General features: G+C 36.1%; 1 protein-coding gene across 6 annotated transcripts in view; it reads right to left on the bottom strand.

Annotated features, from left to right (window-relative positions):
• MCTP2 (multiple C2 and transmembrane domain containing 2) overlaps positions 1-25,326 on the bottom strand; it is a 189,449-nt gene that overhangs the window by 22,344 nt on the left and 141,779 nt on the right. For all 6 annotated transcript variants that reach the window (XM_059912573.1, XM_059912567.1, XM_059912568.1 and 3 more), the window contains 2 exons: positions 15,133-15,255; positions 12,326-12,397 (listed from right to left, as the gene is read on the bottom strand). In XM_059912573.1, the coding sequence (XP_059768556.1) occupies positions 12,326-12,397; positions 15,133-15,255 (195 nt within the window). The remainder of the gene's footprint in view (positions 1-12,325; positions 12,398-15,132; positions 15,256-25,326) is intronic.

Genomic DNA, 25,326 nt, shown 5'->3' with positions numbered 1-25,326 from the left:
TTAAGAGACCATTTCTATAATAATCTTCTTTGCAGCAAAAGAAAAAAAATTCATTCTCATCTTGTATTCTCTGTTCCATCAAACTGGACCCATAGATAGAAGAAGGAAAACACACCACCCCATACTGATTGCAGTGACTGGTAAAAGCACCAATATGGCTGAAATGTCAAAAAGCACAAATTTCCCTTCTTGCATCTGCCCTTGTTTATGGAGCTACTGGCAGAAACAGAGCAAAGAGAGGGGCTGAGGTTAGAATGTACCATTGCTACCCCCTTTTGAGTAAGGGTGCTGGGCTGGTTTGAATAACTTCCTACCATCTGTTCTGTACCCATTTATGCTGCCATTCTGTACAGAAGGAGAGGTCATACTCATTGCTTCCTCTTGCAAAGTCAAACTCACAAGACATTTTTACTTTTTCACTCTAATTTTAAATTTCTTCTTTCCCTTATTCTCTTACTGACTCTAATTCTTCAAGTCGTTTGCATCAAAAATCGGATAGACTGCCAGAGCGACTTAATTCATCTTCAGCAATCCACCAACATCTATTAATGGGCACAATGGTGAAAACCCATCTCTGTCTGCCACAGAAGCATTCATGTTTATAAAGGAGGATTTGAAAGCACCAGGGAATTTGACCCAAAGGGCAAAAGTGGCTTCCTCTTCTCAACAGTGTAGAGTTTAGGTCAAAACAATTTCTTGGAAAATGACTCAAATTACCATGTGGCTCAATTTCATAAAAATTTCCTATTTTAGTTGCCTGATTTTTTTTTTTCCCCTATGAAACAGCCAAATGCGGAGGTTCTGGTTGTGAAGAAAAGCCTGAGTTAGTACACCAAAATAATAAATGATTCTCACAATGTTCTTTTACTTTTTAATGAATTTGATGTTTTAGTTTGAATATTCAACATTTAAAGACTACGCCAAAGAATTCCACTGTATCTAGGGTACCAGCATAATTTATGAACCATATCTGTACACTTTTAAGAGTGAAAGTAATCAGAATTATAAATTTTTGAAATATTTACCAACTGACAACTTGGTTTATTAGTGGATCTATAAAATTATTTCATTTTTATTTATTTTCATAATGACATTGTTTCAAAATAAAAAAATATATTTTACATGCATTAGAACAAAAGAGATGTGCTTATATTAACTGAATTTTAAAATGATACATGAAGAATGATTATTCATGCTACATATTCATATATTTAATTGGTTTCCTAGTTATATCTGTTTATAGTCCCATGTTAAGATTACTTTTCCAAAAAATGTACTTCTTTAATGTCATCTTTTCACTTATAATATTTCATAAAATTGTTCTTACTTATCTTCAGAATTGCACTTAATGGTCATTAAATTGACACCTTTAATTGACTCTACTGTAGGCCATAATTTTAATTACAAAAATACTCTCTCTCCAGGCACTGAGAGGAACTCACAGCAAAAATGTGATACATGAAGAATATTCTCAATTCTATATTTTAAATATTGAAATCTGTATATATTTCTGCCCAAATAATTTCAAAGGCACGATATCTTGTATCCATTCATATGAACTTTCTCTGTCAATATTTTTTCAAGATAAAACTTTAAATAAGTTGTCTCTATGATTCTCCACAAAATTTATGCTGAAAAATTAATGGCTTCTCAATTTCCTTCCATTCCTGGGTAGAATTTATATTTATCCTATTAAAAATCAAAAGATTTTTTTTATCCCACAAATTGAGATAATCCAAAGTGTAACTTCAGAACTTAAACACTGAATCATGCACAAATAGGTCAACTATCTGACCTCACAGTTTGCTTTGTGCTGAATATCCCTTTCTTTTGTAAAGAAAAAAAATTCAATATCTTTTATGCCAGTTCTTGTAAAATTCGCTTCCATCTACTAAGGGCTTCCAAAGATGAAGTTACTTAGCATTTTCAGTCATCAAAAATTTTGATTAAAAATATTCCAACTGATACGACCAAAATGCAACAAACATTTAAAAGATTTCTTTTTTTCACAAGAGCTCAATAGCTTTGGGGAATGTTTAAGTTGACTGAGAGTTCTTCAAAGGTTTCAAACACTCTTAAAATCAGACTGATGGATGGATGACTGGCAGCAAAAACAAAGTGCACACTGCCATGCTGAAAGAAGTATATTTTTATATCTGAACATATCTCTGTCATGAAAACTGCTGTTGCTATCCCAACTCTGTATACATAAAATATTTATAAATGTGGGCACTACAGCTTCTAATTCAATTGGTGGTGCATTATCACTTGTCTGTATGCGATCATGGATAATCAGGGCACCATGATCTATCAATTGTACATTTCTGCTTCAAAGATCCCTTCAATTTATATGAATATTTTATTAGCCCTGATGCTGTGCTTCATCAAAATCTGCATTCACATTATCACTACAAAATTAAATAACCCTCAATGCTAAATGTTTAAACTAAATTTACAATAGCATTCCTGATGTCAGAGATTTCATTGTTTGTCAAATTAACTTGCAAAAGCTTTATTTTGATTCCATATAGTGGATGAAAAAACTCATAATTTCAAGTCATCGTGGTGGGGTATTGGAAAAGTTTTCAATTAGCAATAATCATGCCTCATTGATTGAGGCATTGTATGAGTACAACAATTTCAGAATTAACTTATTTGATATTCTGTTTGAATCATTTGACGGCATGCTAATAAGACTGGTATCATTTGACTCTTCACAAGGATTTTAATATATTGATGCTATTGAAGTCAACACATTAATACCTACCTTGCCCTTTTTCGTACATGCATAATTAAACCTTGGAATGGAAGATGAGATAAATGTGGATGAACAGTCATTTGATCTAAAAGAAAAGTCATGCTGCACAGAGAGATTTGTAAACACATCTTTTGGGCTGTGTAATTAACATCATGTTTCCAGAAATAGTCTTCTAAAAGTAACTGTTGACAGCTGAAGGCTCTTCAGCAGGTTTGTAACTTAAGTTTACATGTATCAGTGATGTATGTGATCATGGTCCCAGTGGTAGACAGGAAATGTGAACAGACATTCATCAGTTAGTCTGTCAACAATTATCTTGAGAAATGGATTGTCACTACTTGATTATTCATTAAACATGTACTCTTTATATTTATTATTATTATTTACTCACTGAAAAAGCATTATCAAACAGTAAGAAGTAAGAAGGAAGATTCCAGGCCTCCTAACTCCAGCAGAATGATCTAAAGGTCCAACTTATACTCCTGGCCTTCGTGAAATCTTTCCTAGGGAGGCCAGTCCACACCGACTACTGTCTTATTCTTTCAGTTTGCATCACACCTCTACTCTTTTCATCATTCTAGTAGCAAATGTTCTTTTCACTCTCTACACTGCAAACTTTATCTTTTAAAACATGTACTATTGATTTCACGGGTCTTTAATTATATCTGCCAGTATACCAATGGACATGTTATATGGTCTTTGATACTAGCATTTCCATTAACAGGAAACCAAGGTACAAAGAGGTTAAGTGATGTGTCTATGTCCACATTTGTCTATGTTCACATATATGTGGCAGAGAATTCCAGTCCAGGACTATTAAGTCCAGAGGAAGAGTGGACATTTTCTAGTGGACATTTCACAAGGTAGGCATTCAGCTCACACTTGTTCTTTTTGTCATTTGCTTCTTTGGTGTCTATGGATCTCTGTTCTCTCGACTCACTATATAATACATGATTTTTAGCCATTTCATTCAGTTACATATTTCTATCTACTGTTCATTTCCAGTATTATTTGCCCAGTTTTCATGAGAATGTATGTTAAATTACACTTTTTGAAAATACTTGGGGAAAAACATTTCTTTCCATTCTTACTTATTTTTTAACTTTTCTTGCTAAACATTTTAGCAAACTTTATGTATAATTTGCATAAAATACATACCATAATTTACATTATAATAAAATGCATTCATTCTTATCTAGGAGCTGGAGTAACCAGGGTTTACAACAACAGATGCAAAGTTAGGGGGAAAAAAACAAAAAACAAAAAAAAACTTAAGATGTACCAACTCCACAGGCCTGCATATTTTATTAATCACAGGTTATGGAGTCAGAGGGAAGTGAGTTCAACATGGGTCTTGTCATCTACGAGCTTTGTGATCATGTCAAGTTCCTACTGGTTTCTGAGTCACAATTCTGCTATCTGGAAAAGGGAGATCATAATCCTGACCCTGACTGGAGTATTTGGAGAATTAAATATTGTATCATATGCAAAGCATTTGGTGCACTCCAGGTGTTTCATAAACATAAGTCCTTGCCCTTCAAGAATGCGAAGAGACAAAAGAACAAATAAACTTTTGTCTAGTTTAAAGAATCCTGGGGTTCATTTAAGTTTCAAAAGCAACGATCTTCCAGGACAAGTCTACTCATGTTGCCCTGCGTTGTATGAAAGATCATCTGGCAGTTCTATCTGCATCATGCTGGCTTTATTTACACGTTTCAGATTGAACCAGGGAATGTGGTGATAACACAGTTTAGCAAACACAGCATTACATCTGCGGCTGCTACCAAATTGCCTAGGAAGAGTAACAGTGATTCATTCAGAAAAAGGAAACTGTTATCACATGTGCTTATATTTTTCCTTAACATATAAGGCTTCTAATTTATAGAGGGAAACGTGTAATAAAAATAGTGATGGCCACTGGTGTGATTAAACCAATGAACAAGATAATTGTGGCTGAACACATATTTTTAGATTCCTACAATTCAGAAAGAATGGATTTTACTTCGCATTACTTGAAAAAAACACCAAGGCATAAGTAAAATTCGCATGATTTAGGGCCTACTTTATGAGCAAGTAGGTAATAACATATAACAGAAGAGATGAAAACATGGAAATTTTCAGATCCAGAATTCAAATTTCAAAAGGTTCCTTTGCTTTGTTATATACTACAGAGAATGACTGTAAGAAAAATAATGTAATTGTAATAATAATTGTAAGAAAAATAATGACAAACTCCAAATCTGTAACCTAAAAATGCATATTATTATGTAAAATGTATGTAAGATCATCATTTTTTCATTGCCCATTTGTTTATAAAATGTCAAAAAAAAAAGAAAAAAAAGAAAAACAACACTGAGTCTTTAGTGGCTAAGTTTTAGAGACAATTGACTGAAGAACAAATAATGTGCCTGTGTTGTAACATGGTTGTTCTTTAAGAACAAAGCCAATAAATAAATAAATGAATCAGTCAGGCAGTGGATTTTTTCTTCTTCAAGGCTTTGTTGGCTTCCCCAATGTCTCCAAAGAGCATAGCACTGTAGGTGCAATAAACTAGCTTCGAGCCTCTGGGAGAGAATTAACACCATCAAAATGAATTTACAGCTAAGAATTCATTATATAATCAGTATGCTACTTTAAATCTTTCCCATATGTTCTGGTTCAGGAAAAAAAATTCTCATTTCTCTATTAATTACCTAAGCAAAACCAAAGAGCTAGTCCTGAAAATTGACCACGTCAGGAAAGATCCTTGGGACATGCTTAAAAACTGAGTAGTATTTGTCACAGGATGCCCAGGATTCCCACAAGGGATTGATGCAAAATTTCTATCTCAGGATCGTCCCAGCAATGCCAACCATCCAGGGCAAAGACAACGCAAAAATACGACTTTAGACTTTAAATGGGAATCTGTTTGGTCTGTTTCATCCCACTGAATATTAAAAGCCTGCAATTTGAAAACCTGAAGAATTATAAACATCAGAAATAGATTGAGTGGCATTTAGCAGGGAAAAAAAAAACCTCTCAGCATCTGTCATAACAAAGAACAAGAAGTAATATTTCTGATACACGAGATTAAAAATTGTTCTTTGGGAATCTGGCTTAATGCACTGGGAACTGTCTTTAAGGGTTCTTCCCATGAGCTACGTCCTGTGTGCATGGACGGACACACACACACACACACATACACACACACACACACACCCCTCTATGGTATGCTATTAAAATGGGGGAAAAAGTCTGCAGCCTTTCAGGAGAATACTTCTTTCTCAAGTAGTATTTTTGCTTTGGGAAATGAATATGAAACAGACTGGATTTTGAACCAGTATCATTTCTAAGTAGTTATAAACAGCTCTATCTGTTCATTACATAGAGCCCTTCCTTCCATACTGACTGGTATTTACCAACATGTTTCTTTGGCCTGCAACAGGATTCTCATCAGGGATCAAATGAGAGGGCTGAAAAAGTAAAAGGAATAAACATCATCATGAGGAAGATGTTGATAAAACTCTTTTGAAAAATTGGGAACAATTTGGGAAAAAATAATTATTTGGAATTAGACCCTGGGAAGATTGATTTCCTTAAAAGTTTCTCTGAGCCAAATGACAGATGCCACGCCATTACAAGGCAAACAGGGCTAATGGTTTTCTCTAACTGTCACTACCATAGGTAAACACACAGTAAGCTGCAGTTGCTGATTTAGCTGTGTGTCCTTTAGTTTTCTTTGAGGTGAGGGGTAGAAGATAAAATACTTATCACCTAAGACTCAGCTCAAACATCACCTTTAGCAGTCCTGACTCACCCAGGCACTGCATCGCTAACACCCAATGTAGTATACAAATTTTGATGAAAGTAGCAATCACAGATGCAGAGAAAACACTCCATAAAGGTTGTCAATAATAATGCAGAAAAATGGACCAATAAATTAATGACATGTTTCCTTCATAATAATGTAACATAGTCCAAAATAAACAGGATTTAGATCAGAAGGGCTGGATTTGAGTCTCGCTACTATCCTGGCTGGGAAATCTCTGATGCATTATTACATTTCTCTTAACCTGGGTTAGTTAATTCGCATATGGGGAAAATAATATCAAATTTAATGGTTTACTTTGAGTACTGAATGAGCTAAAGCATTTAAAAACAGCCTGCAAATTGTAAACACTCTACAAATAAGAATAATCTTATAAATCTAATCATTTAAATAATTCTTACTCAAAATGGTCTCATTTTAAATTATTATTTTTGTGTCATTTATTACTTACTTTAAATTACTATATTCCCTTGAGGAAAAAGTGACGTCCCCACCTTTCTATCAATTGTTTTGCAAATTATCTATCAATTACCTTGCAAACTCATTGGATAATTGGGACTTAAGGCAAACCACATTGAAACAGAGCAGATTTCAATAGGAAATTCCTCTTGTAGGAATGGCTACTATCCTCAGAAAAATAATGACTTGTGGATAATTGAGATACAATGTCCAATGTATTCTATATTAGCATAATGTAAAAATTTTAGACAACGGCAAGATAAATATCCAGATGTAGTATAGTCTATAACATCAGAGCACCAGTTAGTGCACATTAGCTAATAAAAGGATGGCTAATCCATCTAATTTATAGTCTGGCACACCATATTTCACAATATTTGGGAGTAACCTACCAAGTATAATCCTTACAGTAGAAATCACAAAGAAAATCCACAAGTACTGGGGCTATTAGTGAACCTGGTAGCAGTAGGCTGAATAATGCTTCAAATGTCAGATTAATAACATTTCTGGCTTATTTCTGAAGGTAATGAAGCCAAACATTTTTAAGCATGGAAGTTTGAGTTTTTAAAAGGGATTTGAGCAAGTCATTGGTTCAGAGAAAAGACGGCAGGAAATAGGGAAGCCGATCCCTTTTCATGCAAAACATGCATAAACTGATAATTAAGAATTGGCTGGAATCCATTTTAATATTAAAGTCTTGGAAGTAAGATGGTATGGTTGAAATGTTAGCAATTAAATCACTTCATCACTGAATATAATATTAATTCAAATTAAAAGGAGTTACATCGGAACAACCATTTACTTTATTCCCCTGAAAATTATCCATAAGTAGGTCCTCTACAACATGCCCTGTATATAGACTGTATATGCCTTGAAAATATGTGTGTGTATTCAACTATTGTTAACTTTTCAAAGATATTATCTGACTTTTCATTTTCTTAAAAATATCACACCATCTTAAAGTACCATGGCTTAGTCAATAGTTACAAAAAAAATCACTGTTCAAACTAATTTGCTTTGTTTCTGACATTCTTAAGGCACAAAGGAATCATAAACAAAACTACTCTCACTATTAAATTGTAAGACTTCCTCCAAGAACGAGTCTTCCCTGGTTGAGATACTATAGATCATCTTCTCTTTCTGGAACAAGAAAACACAGGGCATGAGGTATGCTGGCCCTGAACAACTCAACCAAAGGACTATGCAGGTTAATTTACAACAAGAACTCCTGAATATTGATACATAATAAATATTGATATATATGCTACATCCTTCTCTCTCTAAGAAGGCTCTGCCTGGGTAGTGATGAGTGAACTAATCAATTTGTAGGATGAAAATCATTTTTACAACTAAGATTGATGGTTTAAAATATACTTAAATTTTAATAATATCATCTTAATTTGTGAAAAGAGAATAGAGATATAATATTCATTTGCATGCTTTCATTATAAAATGTTCCACCATGTTCCACCCTCAATCAACAAAAACGTATCAGATATTTCTTATTTTCTTAAAGGAAAACGTCCATATCTGTTTTTCACCCATAACTGACACGAAAGGATGATCCGCACCCCCCCAAACACTGTAAAGCAATTGTGAACTCATTGATAATCTTAAAAGAACAGATGATTCAAGTCCTATTTCTGACAGCTGAGTTAAAAACACACCAACCCATAATGCAGGCATCACAATGCAGTCTCTTTATGATAGCAATAGGCAGGTTTTTTTTTTTTTTTTTTTTATTACATGCCCTTATGATTCTTTCTTCCTGATGTTACTAGTAAATGCTGAAATATTCTACCTAAGTGATTGTTGGGCTGGGAAAAAGAAAAAAGAAACTCAAATGCAAGTATTTATACCTTCTGCAATGAAAACAAGATATTATTGCCTTGCATGACCTTTCCTAAATATGAGATACAGCATTTTACACAATAGTTTCTTGGTTCACGCTTCAATTACTGACCTTTACTGTGTAGAAAATTAATGCAATTTTCATTTTAATCCATCCGTACAAATAAGGTCCACATAGAAGAATTCCACATATGGAATCTAATACAAATAGGAAATGTCAGCTGATTGCTGTTGGCTGAACTTAGCCGTTATCTGTTTGTTCTGGGGTCCCCAGCAAACTCTACTTGTAACAAGCAATTTCTTGTGTGGAGCCATCAGGTATAAGAAAGAAAAATCTCCTCTCCTCAAAGTTTAGTTTGTACATTTAGTTTCCTAAAAGCCAAAAAACTAGTGACCTGAAAGTTCTACATTGTAACTGAAAGTCCACAAAAAGAAAGGAAGGCAAAACTGTGGAGCCTAATTTGGTTTCTAAAAATGCAGGTCATTTACCATGGACTTTTAACAATGAGAAGAAGCAAGAGGCTATAGTGATGTCATTTTACAACCATCCCTGTTCCAGACAATAAAAAGATGACAGACCCCAGACCATGTCCTGGCCTGTGCATCAGAGACAGGCAGAATATGGGAATGCGTCCATCTCCCAAGGAAGCTGTGCCAAGGGGCCCCAGCATGCTTTCATCTTCCACAGTCGTCCATGATGGTATTTGGTGGGAAGGGGTGCTGGCAATTAAGGAGTGTCACTTTCAAGATGGATTGTTTGGGTAGAAAGGAGTTCCTCTCCTCTTCTGGCTTGGAAGGAGACGGCTGTGTGTTTATAATCTGTAAACAGTTCATCTCTCACTGGGTGTGTTACAGTTCCCAGAAGCCCGTCTGTCATGTCGAACACACAACAGAAGCCAGAAGGGCGCTGTGGGGAAGCCCCTGGAGTCAGCACACTGTGGAGGGCAGTGGCCCAGGGCCTGTGTGCTTGAGGGACCCATCCCAGGCATGGAGGCTGCTCTACATGGAGAAGAAATGATGAAGTGTAATAATATATAGGTGGACGTATGCTCCCGAAGTCTTAAAGTTGAAAACTGCTCTAGTTTACCCATCTCTTAGAGAAGTGAGAGTGAAGAGATGTGCAAAAAGACTGCAAAGTTTGCCAAAATCCCCTCACAATAGAAGGCTTGTGTTCAGCAGAAGAGGCACAAACAGAAGTCAACATTTCATTTCAGACTTATTCCTCTAGAAGTTTCCACAGAAATATGAAATTGAGGAAGCAAAACAAACATGGCCACATGGGGTTATTAAAGGCCCTACAAACATACTACAATCAAAGTATCTCAAGAATGGAATTGCCCTGGAGGAGACATGGAGAACCCCAGAGCCAACGTCCTCAGTGTGGGATGAGCTGACGCATCTGTTGCGTGGAGGGCTGTGCTTGGGTGAGCGCAAGAGCTCCCAGGCTCATGCATGTAGATGCTGTAGTTCCAACTCAGTTATCCTTGCCCAGAAAAGCTTGATGCACAGCCCAAATGGCTCTACCTCCACACCCCCAGGCCCCCAGACAGCCCTTGAAGCACCACAATGGAAGGTTAGATGGTGAAAAACACTGGTCTAGACTTTCATGGCTCAATTTGTTGCCTGACAGTTCATCGACACCACTTTTTCATCCATTGCCTTCTTGTTAGATGTCTCCTGTATCAGATGGGACAAAGCCCCATGGTCACAATTATCTCTCTAGGGTGGATGACATCCTCCTTCCACGGGTGGCTCGTTTACACAGACTTGGTCCAAGAGAAAGAAATCTTCCTCACTTCCAAACTTTGGTTAATGAAATTGATAATTATGCCTAATGTAGGTTTAAAATAATTTCATTAATACCTGTGTTTCCTTTGGTTAAACACCCCTTCATCCACATTAGCTTAGCTATGACTATTTTTAATGTTCAAGGAGTTACATCACTCAGAAGCCACTCACGTCAATTCATCAAGAAGAAAGTTGCAGGACTTCCCTGGTGGCGCAGTCGTTGAGAATCTGCCTGCCAATGCAGGGGACATGGGTTCGAGCCCTGGTCTGGGAAGATCCCACATGCCGCAGAGCAACTAAACCCGTGAGCCACAACTACTGAGCCTGTGCGTCTGGAGCCTGTGCTCCGCAACAAGAGAGACCGCGACAGTGAGAGGCCCACGCACCGCGATGAAGAGTGGCCCCCACTTGCCGCAAGTAGAGAAAGCCCTCGTACAGAAACGAAGACCCAACACAGCCAAAAATAATAAATAAATAAATAAATAAAAATTAAAAGAATCCACCTGCCAGTGCAGGGGATACGGGTTCAATGCCTAGTCCAGGAACATCCCACATGCCATGCAGCAATGAAGCCGGTGCACCACAACTACAGAGCCTGTGCTCTAGAGCCCGCGAGCCACAACTACTGAAGCCCACGAGCCTAGAGCCCGTGCTCTGCAACAAAGAGTAGCCCCCGCTCGCTGCAACTAGAGAAAGCATGCGCGCAGCAACGAAGACCCAAAGCAGCCAAAAAATAAATACATTAATTAAAAAAGAGAAAAAAGAAGAAGAAGAAGAAAGTTGCATCATGGGACCTTCATTCTAAAAAGGGTCAATTCCCTTTTAAAAAAATTATACTTTATTACTTTGCTATTAATGATCATTTGAGCCCAACAAATAAGATTTACTTTGTAATCTGCCCAGCATCCTTCAAATGGGCAAAACCATCTGGCTCGCTCAATTAATTTTAAGGCTGTCTGTGTCATGGAGCTAGTGTTTTTAAATTTGTTTCTATTTTCTGGACATTTTATATTGGATACTTAGCTCTTAAGTTTCCCCTGTTCGCCCCTTTCCTCTCCTGTCAGCCTTCTACACACTATCACCCCAGCCCCATAGACCCATAGGTTCTAGGGGACTGGGCAGCCGTGAAGCTAGTAGCAACTCATTTGGCATTTCACTTTTATTTTTTTTCATTTTATTCCAGAAGGTTTGTCTGAAAGCGTAATGACAACAAAAAGCAGCAGATTTGAGAGATTCTCCCAGGAGGAGAGAAAGGACAGATGTACACAGACGTAAAGCTGAAAACGTTGCCAGCAACAGCTGGGCAAGTGACAGGTTCTGAAGCGGGTGACCACCCTGCAGAGTGCAGACATGAGCCTAAAGGAACAGCGATTGCACTTGATTTACTTTTGACTTCCTGGGCTACCTTTCATCTACCTTTCATCCACCAAGGGGAAGGCTAATCTTTGCCTCCAATGACAGGCCTCCTAGAGGGATGCTTCTATAACATTTCAGTTAATCCTTATATTTCGCCCCTTTTCATCCTCATTTAAAAAACCTTAAAAAGGGATACCCTTTATACATTACGAGAATATCACTATACTGGTCACCCTATAGTAGTAAAAAAATATATATATATAGTTTGACTCAACCGGCTAGAACACTGAAAGCAGTCACGTTACCCCTTTGTGTCCTTTCTCGAGCGCACCCATCTTGTCATCTTCATCCTCCTCCTCATCGACGTCCGTGCTCTCCTGCAAGGAAAATCCATAATTTGTAATAAAACGTCAACCGAAATTACCGACTATGAATGAAATGCATACTCATGCTTAAAGTTTTCCCATATCATTGCAACACTAGTCTTTTTAAAATACACTGCAACTTCTTTAAAAAGGACATTTTTAAAGTTAAGGGATGCCTTGCCAAGGTTGTAAACAATATGCATAATCTACATAAAACTGTTAAGTATAAATAAAGCTATTAGGGGAGTGCCCTTTGAAGGCAGCCAGCTTTAAAAATGCATTGCGGAGTTGTACTATCTGTAAACAGTTTTGTTCTGAGTCTGACAAATGAAGCAGCTGCTGTGTTAAGGCTGAGAACACCATACTCCGTCTGTGCTGGGCTCATTGTTAGAATGACTGCACTTTTCCTCTGGGGCCATTACCGAAACATTAGACAGTAGAAAATGCATTAGTCTGAATGTAATCAATCTCAAGAATAAGCTACAGGTTTCTATATGGCATTCTTGTCTTCCTTGGGCTTCAGGGTTGGTGGGGGGCAGGTGAGGGAAGGAAACTCAAGGCTCAGATCTGGACTAAAGGGGGGACTGCCTTTAGTTCAGGGGCCCCAGCACCAGCTGTGCTGCACATAGGCTTGTTCAGATTCATTTAGAAATCTCGGCTAGTTAACAGGTACACTTGAATAATATCACTGCTACATTTAAAAGCTAACACGTGTTGGTACACAATCCAATGATTTGGTAGCTTGAAAAGAATTCTGGGTATCAGAAAACCAGGGACTATTTTCAATTTGAACGCTTACCTTTCTGCTTAACCTTGCAAAGGTCAGGCATGCTAATTAGATGCCATTGTTCCAATAGAAAAAAGAATGGTCAATATCACGTTTGTATAAGGGAGTAACTCTGAAGTATCCAGAAGGTACTCTGCTATCCTCCATAAACCACTGAGCAATTTCTTCAGGGCTGGTACTGTATTACCGCCCAGAATTCCTAGGAGCTCCCTAGCAGTCTGTGGAATACTTACTGATGCTGGAGAACTAACCTACTCAATGATGGCAACAAGCATTTTTCATAAAAGCACATGGATAAAAATGAATACAATGAAACATGTTATGGGAGGAAAAAACTCTGTAATTAGGAGTCAGAAGTCTTCATCTTGAGACAAAGTCTTCAGCTGGAGACATTGTTCCAGCACTGTTTTGCTGTGTGACTTTGAGCAAATCACTTTGCCACTCTGAACGTTAGCTTTATGAAGCATGAAATGAAAACAGTAGTTCTTGACTCCTTCATGGTTATGTTAACAAGATTAAATTAGGTAATAAATTAGAAAATGTTTAGTAAATTAAAAAGGTTTCATACATGCACATACACATTTATATGCATACACACACAAGTACACTTATGTACCCATATTTACATACACACACATATATACATATATATACCTGCCTACAAATACACATGTACACATACACATATATATATATACACACGCTATAAACGTATACATCATATATATACCTGGGAAAATAAAATCTGATTAAAACTGTAAAAATGTTAGTTGACAGCACTTTTACAACAGATGCTTCTCTGTAAAAATTTCCCTCATCTGTACCTCTGTGAAACTTAGTCCTTACATAAACCTGTACTTTAAACCTGTTTATTTGTTACTTGGTTCTAGCATCTTCAGGCCCCTCATTTATTGATATATGCACATGCTTACTGCACTACACAATCAAAAACCAAACAGAATAGAATTTGGAATTTGTCTGAGGTTTTACTCCTTGCCATTAACACTCATTTCCCCCATCCCAAATGAAACCAGAAACATTCCTTAAATATCCATTATTTCAGAGATAATTTTTTAAAATAATCAGAACATTATAAGGAAAAATAGGTGAAGATGGTCAGCTTTTGAGTCTTAGAAAACCTAATGTGCAGGTGATTTTTCTAAAGGATGTTATCAAGTCTCAAGACCTTTGATTTTTGTTTCAAAAACTTGGTTCTTGAATCTGGAATGCCAAGATTATATCATAAAGCAAGTCTATAAATACAAGTTCCTTCTAACCCAGAGCAGAAAAAGATTCTATGGGCTGGGATAAGAGGGGTAGGGGAGGGAGAACTGGAGAAAAATTAAGAAAAGTAAATGCTGGGGGATGTCTTTGAGAAGAGGCCTTGCCTGTGCCTCCTTTAACACCACGGTGAGTTTGAGAATTGCAAGAAAAACTTGGGCACTCAAGAACAGAGGGGCCCATGCCCACGCACTCTCTGATTTCCCTGGGAGTTGGCAAGCCTCAGAGTATCCCCTGAGGCTTCAGCCTAGAGGAGAATATTGCACAGGATAATTATAGGGAGAGGCCTGAGGCAGCCTCCCAGTTGCGTGTGCCCTGAAGGGGGCTCAAGGAGCCACCAAAGGCTTTTCTCTAGTGATTGAGAATCTCATTCCCAGGAACCTTATGGAGAACCAGATGGGCACGCAGACATGTGCTGCCCGCATGGAAATGCTGACCAAGAACCAGATGGCTCACTCGGGCTAAGAAGGCAGGCCAAGACTCAGGAACACAAGATGCTCTAGGAAGAAGACTCCAGATTACACATGATAAATACCTTCCCTGTAACATGAATACATGTGCAGTGTCGCTCCTCAAACCTCAAATGCAGTGGTCTCGGGTCATGATTCGGTGGTGGCGGTTTACTGCTAACACATTTTTTCTTTAGTCCGATGTCAGAATTATTGGAATCTTTGCTCACCTGGCTGTCCTGGATGCTGCCAACCTTCCCCCTCGCAGGTCTGATGAAATTGTAGACAAAGAGGAGCGATAATGCCAGCGGGATCATGTACAGTTCAAAATTCCAGACAGTGACTAAAAATACCTGATTGGAAGACACAGACCAAATGACTGCTTGAAAAAACAGGATGGGAGCAATCTTCAATTCCTATTCATTGACTTAAGGAGATTAAACCCAGGACTCTCTATAGAGTTCCAAATAGGTTAAAACATACACACACACACACACACACACACACACACACAGATACACACATGATGACTAACAGTTTTAGAACTGGTAGCAGAATAAAGAAGACAGAGAAATGAATTGGTCTGTCACACTCTGGAATAGAGTTCCCATATTTGGAAACCTCATTACCCTATCAACCTGATTCAGAGTTTCTTGCTGCTGGATTCAATGTACCAGAATTTAGGAGAAGTAGTGTGGAAAATCCAAAAGTCATGAAGAGGCCGGCCACAGGCCAAATTTTGCCAACAGTGAGGTGTATCTGAACTAGAAAGAATGATTACTTTTCAAAGAGGCTGCCAATGTTGAAAAATTCAAATATTTTGGATAAAAACTTCAACTTCAGTTGATTTACAATGTTGTGTTAATTTCTGCCATACAGCAAAGTGACTCAGTTATATATATTTATATATATATGTATATATTCTTTTTCATATTCTTTTCCATTATGGTTTGTCACAGAATGCTGAATATAGTTCCCTGTGCTATACAGTAGGACCTTGTTGTTTATCCATAAAAATCTTAAAATCTTCCAATTTTGAGGCAACATGGCCACAAGATGATGATCAGTGTGAATCTTTGACACTTGAGGAGACATAAGGTTTATATTAGAAATAACATAAACAGTATCAAAATGTTGAGATCATTCTGGAATTTTTTTGTTCAGTACTATGTTTTATAGATCTATTGATGGTGTTATATATAAATCAAGTATATTCATTTTACCTGATCTATGGTGTTATATATAAATCAAGTATATTCATTTTACCTGATCTATGGTACCCCATTCCAATGAATATTCTGCAATTTTTCCATTATACTCTCTTATCAATGAAAACTTAGGTTGAAACAGTGGTTTGTTTTTTAATATAGTCAAACATATTAATCTTTGACTTTAGCATTTCTGCCATTTAATATTCAATGTTCTACTTAAGAAATCATATGCTACCCTGAGGTGATAAAGCAATTTCCTTGTGTTTTCTTCCAAAAGGTAATTGTATGTGTGTGGGTGTATGTGTGTGTGTGCGTGTGTGCGTTCCTTATTTTGTCTCAAATGCTTTTTGGTTTATTGTTGGAAACAAGCATCCAATTTGAACTCCATCCTCACAGATAGCCAACTTTTATTTTTTATTTCATTTTTTAAAATTGAAGTATAGTTGATTTACAACGTTGTATTAGTTTCAGGTGTACAGCAAAGTGATTCAGGTATACGCACATATATATCTTTTTCTTCAGATTCTTTTCCCTTATTGGTTATTACAAGATATTGAATACAGTCAACTTTCAGAATTAGATTACTGAAGGGATCCATACTTTGCTCACTGATCTACATGCCCACCTCTGTCACACATCAGCTTCCCACATGACTGTGTTGGTTGTTTACGGACCCTCTCATCCCTTCCACTGAAGTATATTATTGTTCTTCCACCAAGACCATGTTGTTAAACGGCAGTTTAGTAACCAGATGATATCTGAGTGGGTAAGTCCCACTTACTTCACTTTCAAAATTATCTCGGATCATTCTTTGCCCTTTATCCTTCCACATGTATTTAAAAATCAATTTGCAACATTCTATAAAATTATTGGTGAAATTTTTATTGAGATAGCCTTTAATGTATATGTCAATTCAGAGAGAAATGACATCCTGACATTGATCTTCTGAATTATAAGGACTTTATTTCTCCATATACTCCGGACTTCTTTTATATATCTCAAAATATCTTTTTTACTTTCACCATAATGATTTTACATATGTTTTGTTATTTTTTGTAAGTAACAACACTTTTGATACTATTACAAATGGGGTCATTTTCAAATTTATATACTTTAGTTGGTTACTTCTAGGTACAGGAACATTGATTTATATGTTGTTCCCATTATTTCTGAGCCCTCTTATTGCTTGTTATGAGATTGCAAATATATCATTTTGGAGATGTGGTGTGGAAAATCATATAAACTGCAAATCATGACAGTTTTCTTTAGCCTCCCAGTCTATACATTATATTTTGTTTTAGTGCTAAACCTCTATACATTTTTTAATAAGTACAGAATTTTTGAAATACTTTTTGATTCAATGCAAATTATTACACTGTTGATGTCTTCCAGTCTATTAATTTGGTGTGCTTTATCAACTTTCTTTTATTTATTATTTCATAATATATATATTTTCCTATAATTTCCTAGCTTTTTAAAGCTTTCTTTTTCTTTTACTTTTTTGTCTTGTTTTGTTTTATTATGAACAACATAGAGAAAAGTAGAGAAAACAGTACAGCAACTTCTCTACTATGTAAAACTAGTGATTTTCCTCATTGTTACCTATTTCCCTTTCCCTGTTCTTAAAGTTCTTTTAGGATTAGAGGTTTTAACTGTGTTCTAAAGGATTACTATTTCTTTATTTATATCTACTGGATAAGTGGGGTTTTACTGTTCCTTTAAATTTCTAAATATAATTTCAAGTAAAAAGAGGCTGACCTAAAACTATTGAGAAAAAATAGGAAACAACATATTTTTGATTTATTTTCATCATCAACTATTTATAAAATGTCTTCAACAAAATTACTTGTACATCAATCAATACTAGAGGGACAGTTGTGTTATACAAACACCTCATTTGCCATAATATTTGCCTCCACCAGGTATAGGTAAGTAAGCCCAGAGTGTTTTACAAAAAAAAAAAAAAAAAGAGCCACATTTAAATATCACATTCAAAGGGCTTGAAACTCTTAGACTGAGAGACTAGTACCTTCAGAAACATTTAAAAACTCAATGCCTAATTCCTACTTCTGTAATAAAGGATTAATTTCCTAGCAACAGGTTCTAGCAAAAACAAATAGAAACCCTTGGCAGGGAGAGGAGACCAATTATCTGAGAGTCTGAAACAAAGTTACTTAATTTTGCAGGGGAGTTGAAACCTCGGGAAAAGAACTCAGATGTGCATGGAGTCACTTTAACGTTTTTTGCACCTTTGACTCAAAAGCAGCTGCAGACGCAGAGATGGTACCAGTTGGTACTCAACAGAAAAATTTGCCATCTTTCTGAATGAAGGATACAGGCAAAGGAGTCAGTGACAATTAGGGCCACCAGAGAGTGTACAAACACACTGGAAGGAGAGAGTAAGCAAAAGAAAATCCCAAATTCTGTATGTGAACTCTGCTATGGTCTGTACCACACACACGGGGCAGACTCAAAGCAGTGTCTGAATTGGGATCAAAGCTGCCACCCACAGCAGGTGTGACCAAATGTGCAATTTGAGTCTAACAGGATTAATCCCTAGGGCAATCACTAAAGAACAAGCAGAGAAGAATAGATAAAAAGTTAACAGATGAATTAAAATGGAATTCTAAAAGGTAGGAAAAGGGAAATAGGAATAAGAAACATAGTAGACAAATACAAAAATAATAAAATGGTAACCTAAATTCAACATATCAATAATTACATTGAAAGTTAATAGAATAAACATTGCAAGTATAAAAGGTAGAGATGAGAATAAAATGAATAACTCTGTGGCAAAAACTGTGACCACTTAAACAAAAGGAAAAATTTATTGAAAAATGCAACTTAACAAAATTGAACAAATGTCCCCACCAAGATAAATTCAGGTTCAAATGCTTTTACTGTTGAATTCTATCAAACATTCAAAGAAGAAAGAACATTATGTTGGAGGGAACACTTCACAACAAATTTTATGAAGCCAGTGTTACCCTGATACCAAAACCTGACAAAGCCATTACAACAAAATAAATTACAGGCAAATATTCAACAGAACAAAGATGCAAAAATCCTTAAGAAAATAATAGCGAACCAAATCAAGAAATATATGAAAAATATATACTACAGTGTGACCAACTAGAAGATGTTCCAAGAATGTAAGATTAGTTTCACATTAAAAAACAATGTAATTCACCACATTGACAGAAAGGAGAAAAAAACACTTGATTATTTCAATAGATGTGGAAAAAAATATTGACAAAAAATTCAACACTATTAACAAACAATGAATGGAAGGAATTTCCTCAGTCTGATAAAGGACACTTACAAAAATCTTACAGTTATCGTATTTGATCATATTTGGCTATAGTTTGTTGTATGTAAATTATGCTTTGAGAAGTTGCTTTTAAAAAAATCAACACTTGCTAAGAAGGAAACTACTTAGGCATGCAACCACATGAATAAATCTCAAAAACACACTGAGAGAAAGAAGCCTTGTACAAAAAAGAGCACATACTGTATAATTCCATTTAGATGAAGTTCTAGAACAGACAAAATGATTCTATGATGGAGAAAACTGCATGACTTCCTTCTAAAATTAGAAGCAAGGTAGGGATGTCTGCTCTCACTACTCCTATTCAGTATTGGACTGAATGTCCTAGTCATTGCAATAAAGGAAAATAAATGAAATAAAAGGCATAAGTATCAGAAAGGAGGAAAGCAAAACTGTCTCTTTTTATTGATGACCTGATATTTTACATAGAAAATCCTAAGGAATCTACAAAGCAAATCGTAGAAATAACAAATCCAGCAGTGACAGGGTATAAAGTTACTTTTTAAAAATCAATTCTATTTTTAAAACTAGCAGCAAAAATCTGGAAAATAAAATTTAAGATTTTCCATTTATAGTAGAACCAAAGCCCATAAAATACATGGGAATAAAATTCACAAAATGTGAGCAAGATCTCTTCACTGCAAATTATAAAATATTACTGAGGAATGTTACAGAATACATAAAGAAGTGGACAGAAATGCCACTAGTTCATGGATTAAAAGACTCAATATTGTTAAGATGGCAGTTCTTCACAAATTGATCCACAGATGCAAGCAATCCCAATTTTGTAGAAATTGACAAGCTGATTCTGAATATTATATTGAAATGTAAATAACACAGAATAGTCAAAGTAATTTTAAAAAATAAAGGTTATACTACTTAATATAGTTTACTATAGAGCTATAGTAATGGAACAGAAAATAGAATCCACATATGTGTAATTAACTGATCTCTAAGAAAGTTGCCAAGGTAATTCAATGGGAGAAATGAGAGTCTTTTCAACAAATGGCGCTGGAACAACTGGATATATGTGTGGGGGAAAAAAATCACTAACCCTTACCACTTACCATATATAGACATTAAATAAATCATAATATCTAAAAGTAAATGCTAAAATTTCAAAACTTCTAGAATAAACATATGAGAAAACCTTTGGCATACGGGAGGGTAGGCCAAAGATTTCTTAGGACAAAAAAGCACAACAAAATAATGTAAATAAAAGAAAAAGGAAACTTCATTGAAATTATTCTTCCTTTGCTCTTCGGAAGACACAATTAAGAAATGAAAAAAAAAGTCACAAAATGGGAGAAAATATTTTCTATACATATACTGAAAGAGAACATGTATCTGGAATATATAAAGAATTCTTACAACTTAGTAAGAAGACAACTCAATAAAGATTGGTGAAATATTTGATCGGACTCTTCACACACACACAAATCTATATGAATATCTAAAAGCACATGGAAAGACATCCAACTTGATTATCCATCAGGAAAATGCAAATAACTCCTATGAAATAGTATATATCAGAAAGGCTAAAATTAAAAAAAAAAAAACTGACAAGATATAAAGTGTTGACAATGTGGAACAACTGGAGGTCTTATACACTCCTGGTAGGAATACAAAATGATACTGATTTGGGAAACCACATGGCAGTTTTTCAAAAAGTTGTGCATACACCTCTGTAATTCAAGCCCTCCTACTCCTAGATATTTAACATATGACCCAGAGACTTGCGCACAAATGTTCAGAACATAGCAGCTTCATTCCAAATAACAACAACAACAAAACTGGCAACAGCCCAAATGTCCAACAACAAGTGACTATAATATATCCATTCAAGGGAACAACTACTCAGAATTAAAACAGAACAACCTATAAAGTGTCGGAAGCAGTGAAGCCTGATTTCTCTGACACCAATGAAGCTTCTCACCCCACCACGCAGGTTTCCCTGTGTTCCATGATGCAGATGCAATGGTGACCCCATCTGAACCTTCCCCAAAAATGTAACTTTAAGAAATTACCTGAAATCTTCAGCTTACAAATATTTCTTCACTTTCTACCCCAAAATGTGTTTGCCATAATTTTTATGAAATTAGATATGAAGAATATAAGCATGCCAAATCTCAGATGAGGGAAAATGATTCATAAAGACACTTGCGTTTTCCTCGGGGAAAACCTAAAAACAGAAATACTATCTTAGGGAGTCAGTGGTTCCAAGGTAGCTGTGATTGAGGAACTTAGTCAGCATTGCCATGGACGAACATATCTCTTGAACAAATCCTCTAGGTATTGTTTCTTTAGGTAGGGCTGAGAAATATATTATCTTATGTCACAAACAGTTTTAAAGAACAAATCAGGCTACATTTTTCTCAGGTTTCATTATGAAGTGGTCGATAAAATTGACCAACCAACCAATTATTAAATATCTTCTATACATCCAAGAGGATGCCTCACTATAAGGTAGTTAACTTGGAATACCAAATACAATAGCATGGCTATTTTCCAAAATACTTTAGGATTTACTCATTTAAGATTATCTTAAAATTTTGTCCTTCTGTCCCTTGAGAGTAGATTTAAGACTAGGAAATAGCTCAATTAAATGAAATCAAGTCTCTGAATAAATCAAAAACATTGCATTTGTTAAAACAAATGAAACAAACATACAAAGTGTGATTATATAAATTAGCATTTGCCATTTGTGACCTACACATTGTTCATAATGTTTAAAAGAAATTGAATAATGGAATCAAGATCCTCATTTAAATATATATATATATTTATATACACACATATATATATATATTATGGTAGGGGTGCTCATACAAAATCATGGATTCTTTTATGTTTGTTCTCATAAATAGCTAAGGATGCCACAGAAATTTTGGAGCCGCTCAATATGATCATCATTCAGAGTATAACTTTGACCCAACATTGGTCAGATTCACTAGGTGATCTCAAATTGTTACTCTACTTTGTAGTAGAATGACATAACTTAAGATAGCATGTAAACATTAAGCATGTAATAACAAAATTAAATGTTCACTTGTGGTAAAAAATCTTTGAGAAACTTCTATATCAAGTTTCAGCTAATGGAAAATCTACTCTCTGTTTTAAGTTACCCATTCCTATATCCCCAAGTAAACACTGAATTTTAAGGAATAGAATAAAGAAGTCAAGATCACCTCATAAAGTCAATTAAGGCTTAAGATAAAATTATTATAAAAGTGGAACTGATTATTTTAGAATAAAAACAGACGAAAATTAACCAAACATCCATCTTCCTTACTAGACTCCTGGGTTAAAATTGTATGGAGAAACAGCATCTCAAGAAGCACAAAGGAAGGGCTAGTTGATTTAGTTTGGTTAAGGCACTGCTGCTTTAAAGCCCAATGACTTTGAATGAATATTCAAGGGGTTGGAAGATGTTTCGTTTGAAAAATACTGAAGAGGGGCCTAACTTTCTGTGAAAACCACTGGTGTGGCCCCTATGACAAAGAAAATGAGAAAGAGAAGCACACACACACCTTTCAGAATACTGTGAAAATCAGCTCTTTTGTTACACTAAAGATTAAATCTAGACATTTGAAAACAGTGTCTCTTGAAATAACCAGTCTTTATGAACAACCATCCTGTATGTGTCCGGCCCAGATTGGGGGGAGATTCACACACACATGATTATTTTAGAATAAAGGTATTGAGTACTGTGAAACAAACTGTGCTAGTTCTGATCCAAAAAACTCAAGGGTTAAACAAAGAGAAAACAAGGCAACAATTTGTTTTTAATTTGACTACATACAAGTTCATTTCTATGACAACAAATCGGTAAGCAGCCCCTTCTCAATAAGGTATACCTGGATTTATTGTCATTAAAAGAGAAAACCAAAATGCCTTATGTACCAACATAATAAAGCAAAACAATAGAAAACCAAAAAAAACACCTACAGGTCATGTCATGCCCTTTCATCTGAATAATATTTTCTATTGCTTCCTGGCCTACCTTATGACATTTAGACCTCATAGTTTAACATCTAAGACCTTCCTTGAACTGACTGATACTTGACTATTTCATAAGCCAACACCCACCACACATCCTAGATTCCTAGTCATGTTGCACTATTTGCAGACCCCAAGAGATGAAATGGTGTCCAGGATTTTGCTTCTGAACACAACCTTCTCTCATTTAGGAAGCTACTGCTTGAACATTTCCTCACTCTGAAGTGTGACCCCCTCACCCCGACCCTGAGCACTAACGCACTAACCCCTTCTTTTTGTCACTGTTTTACTTCATGCATAAATTGATTGTCCAGCATTTATTGAACACCTACCATGAACCACACTGATCTAGACACAACAGTGAACAAAACCAAGCAACCAACCAACAAACAAAACAGCCTTCATAGAGCTTACATTATATTTGGGAATTAGGAATGAGATTGATAAGTAAGTAAACTATATATTCTACATCATCAGATGGTAACAACGGCTATGAGGAGGGTGACGAAAAACAAAACAGGAATGTAATAAAGGAAATACCAGGCGATGGGGCTGGGACTGCAATTATAAGTAGAGTGGTTAGAGACAGCCTTGCTGAGAAGGGCAATATGTGGGCAAAGTCCTTGGAGAAGTGTGCAAATCTGGGTGAATAGTGTTTCTGGTCAGAAGAACAGCAAATCCAAAGGTGCGGAAATGGGAGTATGCCTAGTACGTTCAAGGAACAGTAAGAACCCCCTTGGCTGATACAGAGTGAGCAAGAGGCTTAGAAAGGGAAGAAGTGAGAAAGAAACAGGAGCCAGTCCTAAAGGGCCTGAACCACGGCTGTAAGTTCTTTGGCATTTATTATAAGGGAGTTGTTGAGTTGTCAGAGGGTTATGAGCAGAAGATGGACATGATTTGACTCCTACTGAAGAAAGATCACTCTGGTATATCACAAGAACATACCATTAAGAGGCAGGGTAAAAGCACAGGTTTCATTTAGAAAGCTATTGCAACGATCCAGGTTAAAGTTAACTGTAGTTTAGAACAATGGTGATGGCAGTGCAATTAGTGAAAAGTGGTCATGTAACTCTATTTAGAAAGTAGACCAAGAGGATTTGCAGACAATTTGAATGAGAAGATAAAAATGGAATCATCAAGGATGATACCAAGTTGTGGGGCTTGAAAAACTGGAAGACCGGATTGGTTCGTTAATGGAGACAAAAGTCTGTAGAAAGAACAGGTTTGGAGAAGGAGAGTCTGAGGCACATATTAGACATCCCTGCAGAGATACAGAGTAGGCAATGGATAGCAGGCTTGGAGTTCAGAAAAGAGGCTAGGGCTAGAGGCACAAATTTGCATATTATCAGCATCCAGATGGTATTTAAAGGTATCAGACTGGATAATTTTAACAAGGAAGTAACAGTAGAGAGAAATGGCCTACAAGTGTAGTGATCCCTAGAAAAGTGCAAATTTATGGGTTGGAGAAGATGAAAAGGAACCAGAAAAGGAGACTGAGGAGCAGTCAGAGCAAAAGAGATACACTGGGAGATTGTGCTGTCCTAGAAAACAAGATAAACAAAGAGGAGGGCAACAATACATTTCTAAATAAGACAGTCACTGAAAATTGGTCATTGGTGATTTGAAATGAGCAGCTGACTGCAGTGATAAGACAAAACTCAGATAACAGTGAGTTTAAGAGAGAACAGCCAAACTATAGACAGTGAGTAGAGATAACTCTATGAAACAGTTTGATATAAAGAAGAGCAGAGAAATAGGGTGGAAGCTGGAAGGGGATGTAGCAACAATACGGGAGAGAGAGGGAGAAAAAAATGATGATGTAGGAGACAGAAGAAAGAAGAGTTGGAACAATAGTTTTGAAACAGTGTGTAGGAGCAGGAGTCAGT

Source organism: Balaenoptera ricei, chromosome 2, assembly GCF_028023285.1.
Source record: "Balaenoptera ricei isolate mBalRic1 chromosome 2, mBalRic1.hap2, whole genome shotgun sequence".
NCBI lineage: Eukaryota > Metazoa > Chordata > Mammalia > Artiodactyla > Balaenopteridae > Balaenoptera > Balaenoptera ricei.
This window is presented reverse-complemented; position numbering and strand designations above follow the sequence as displayed.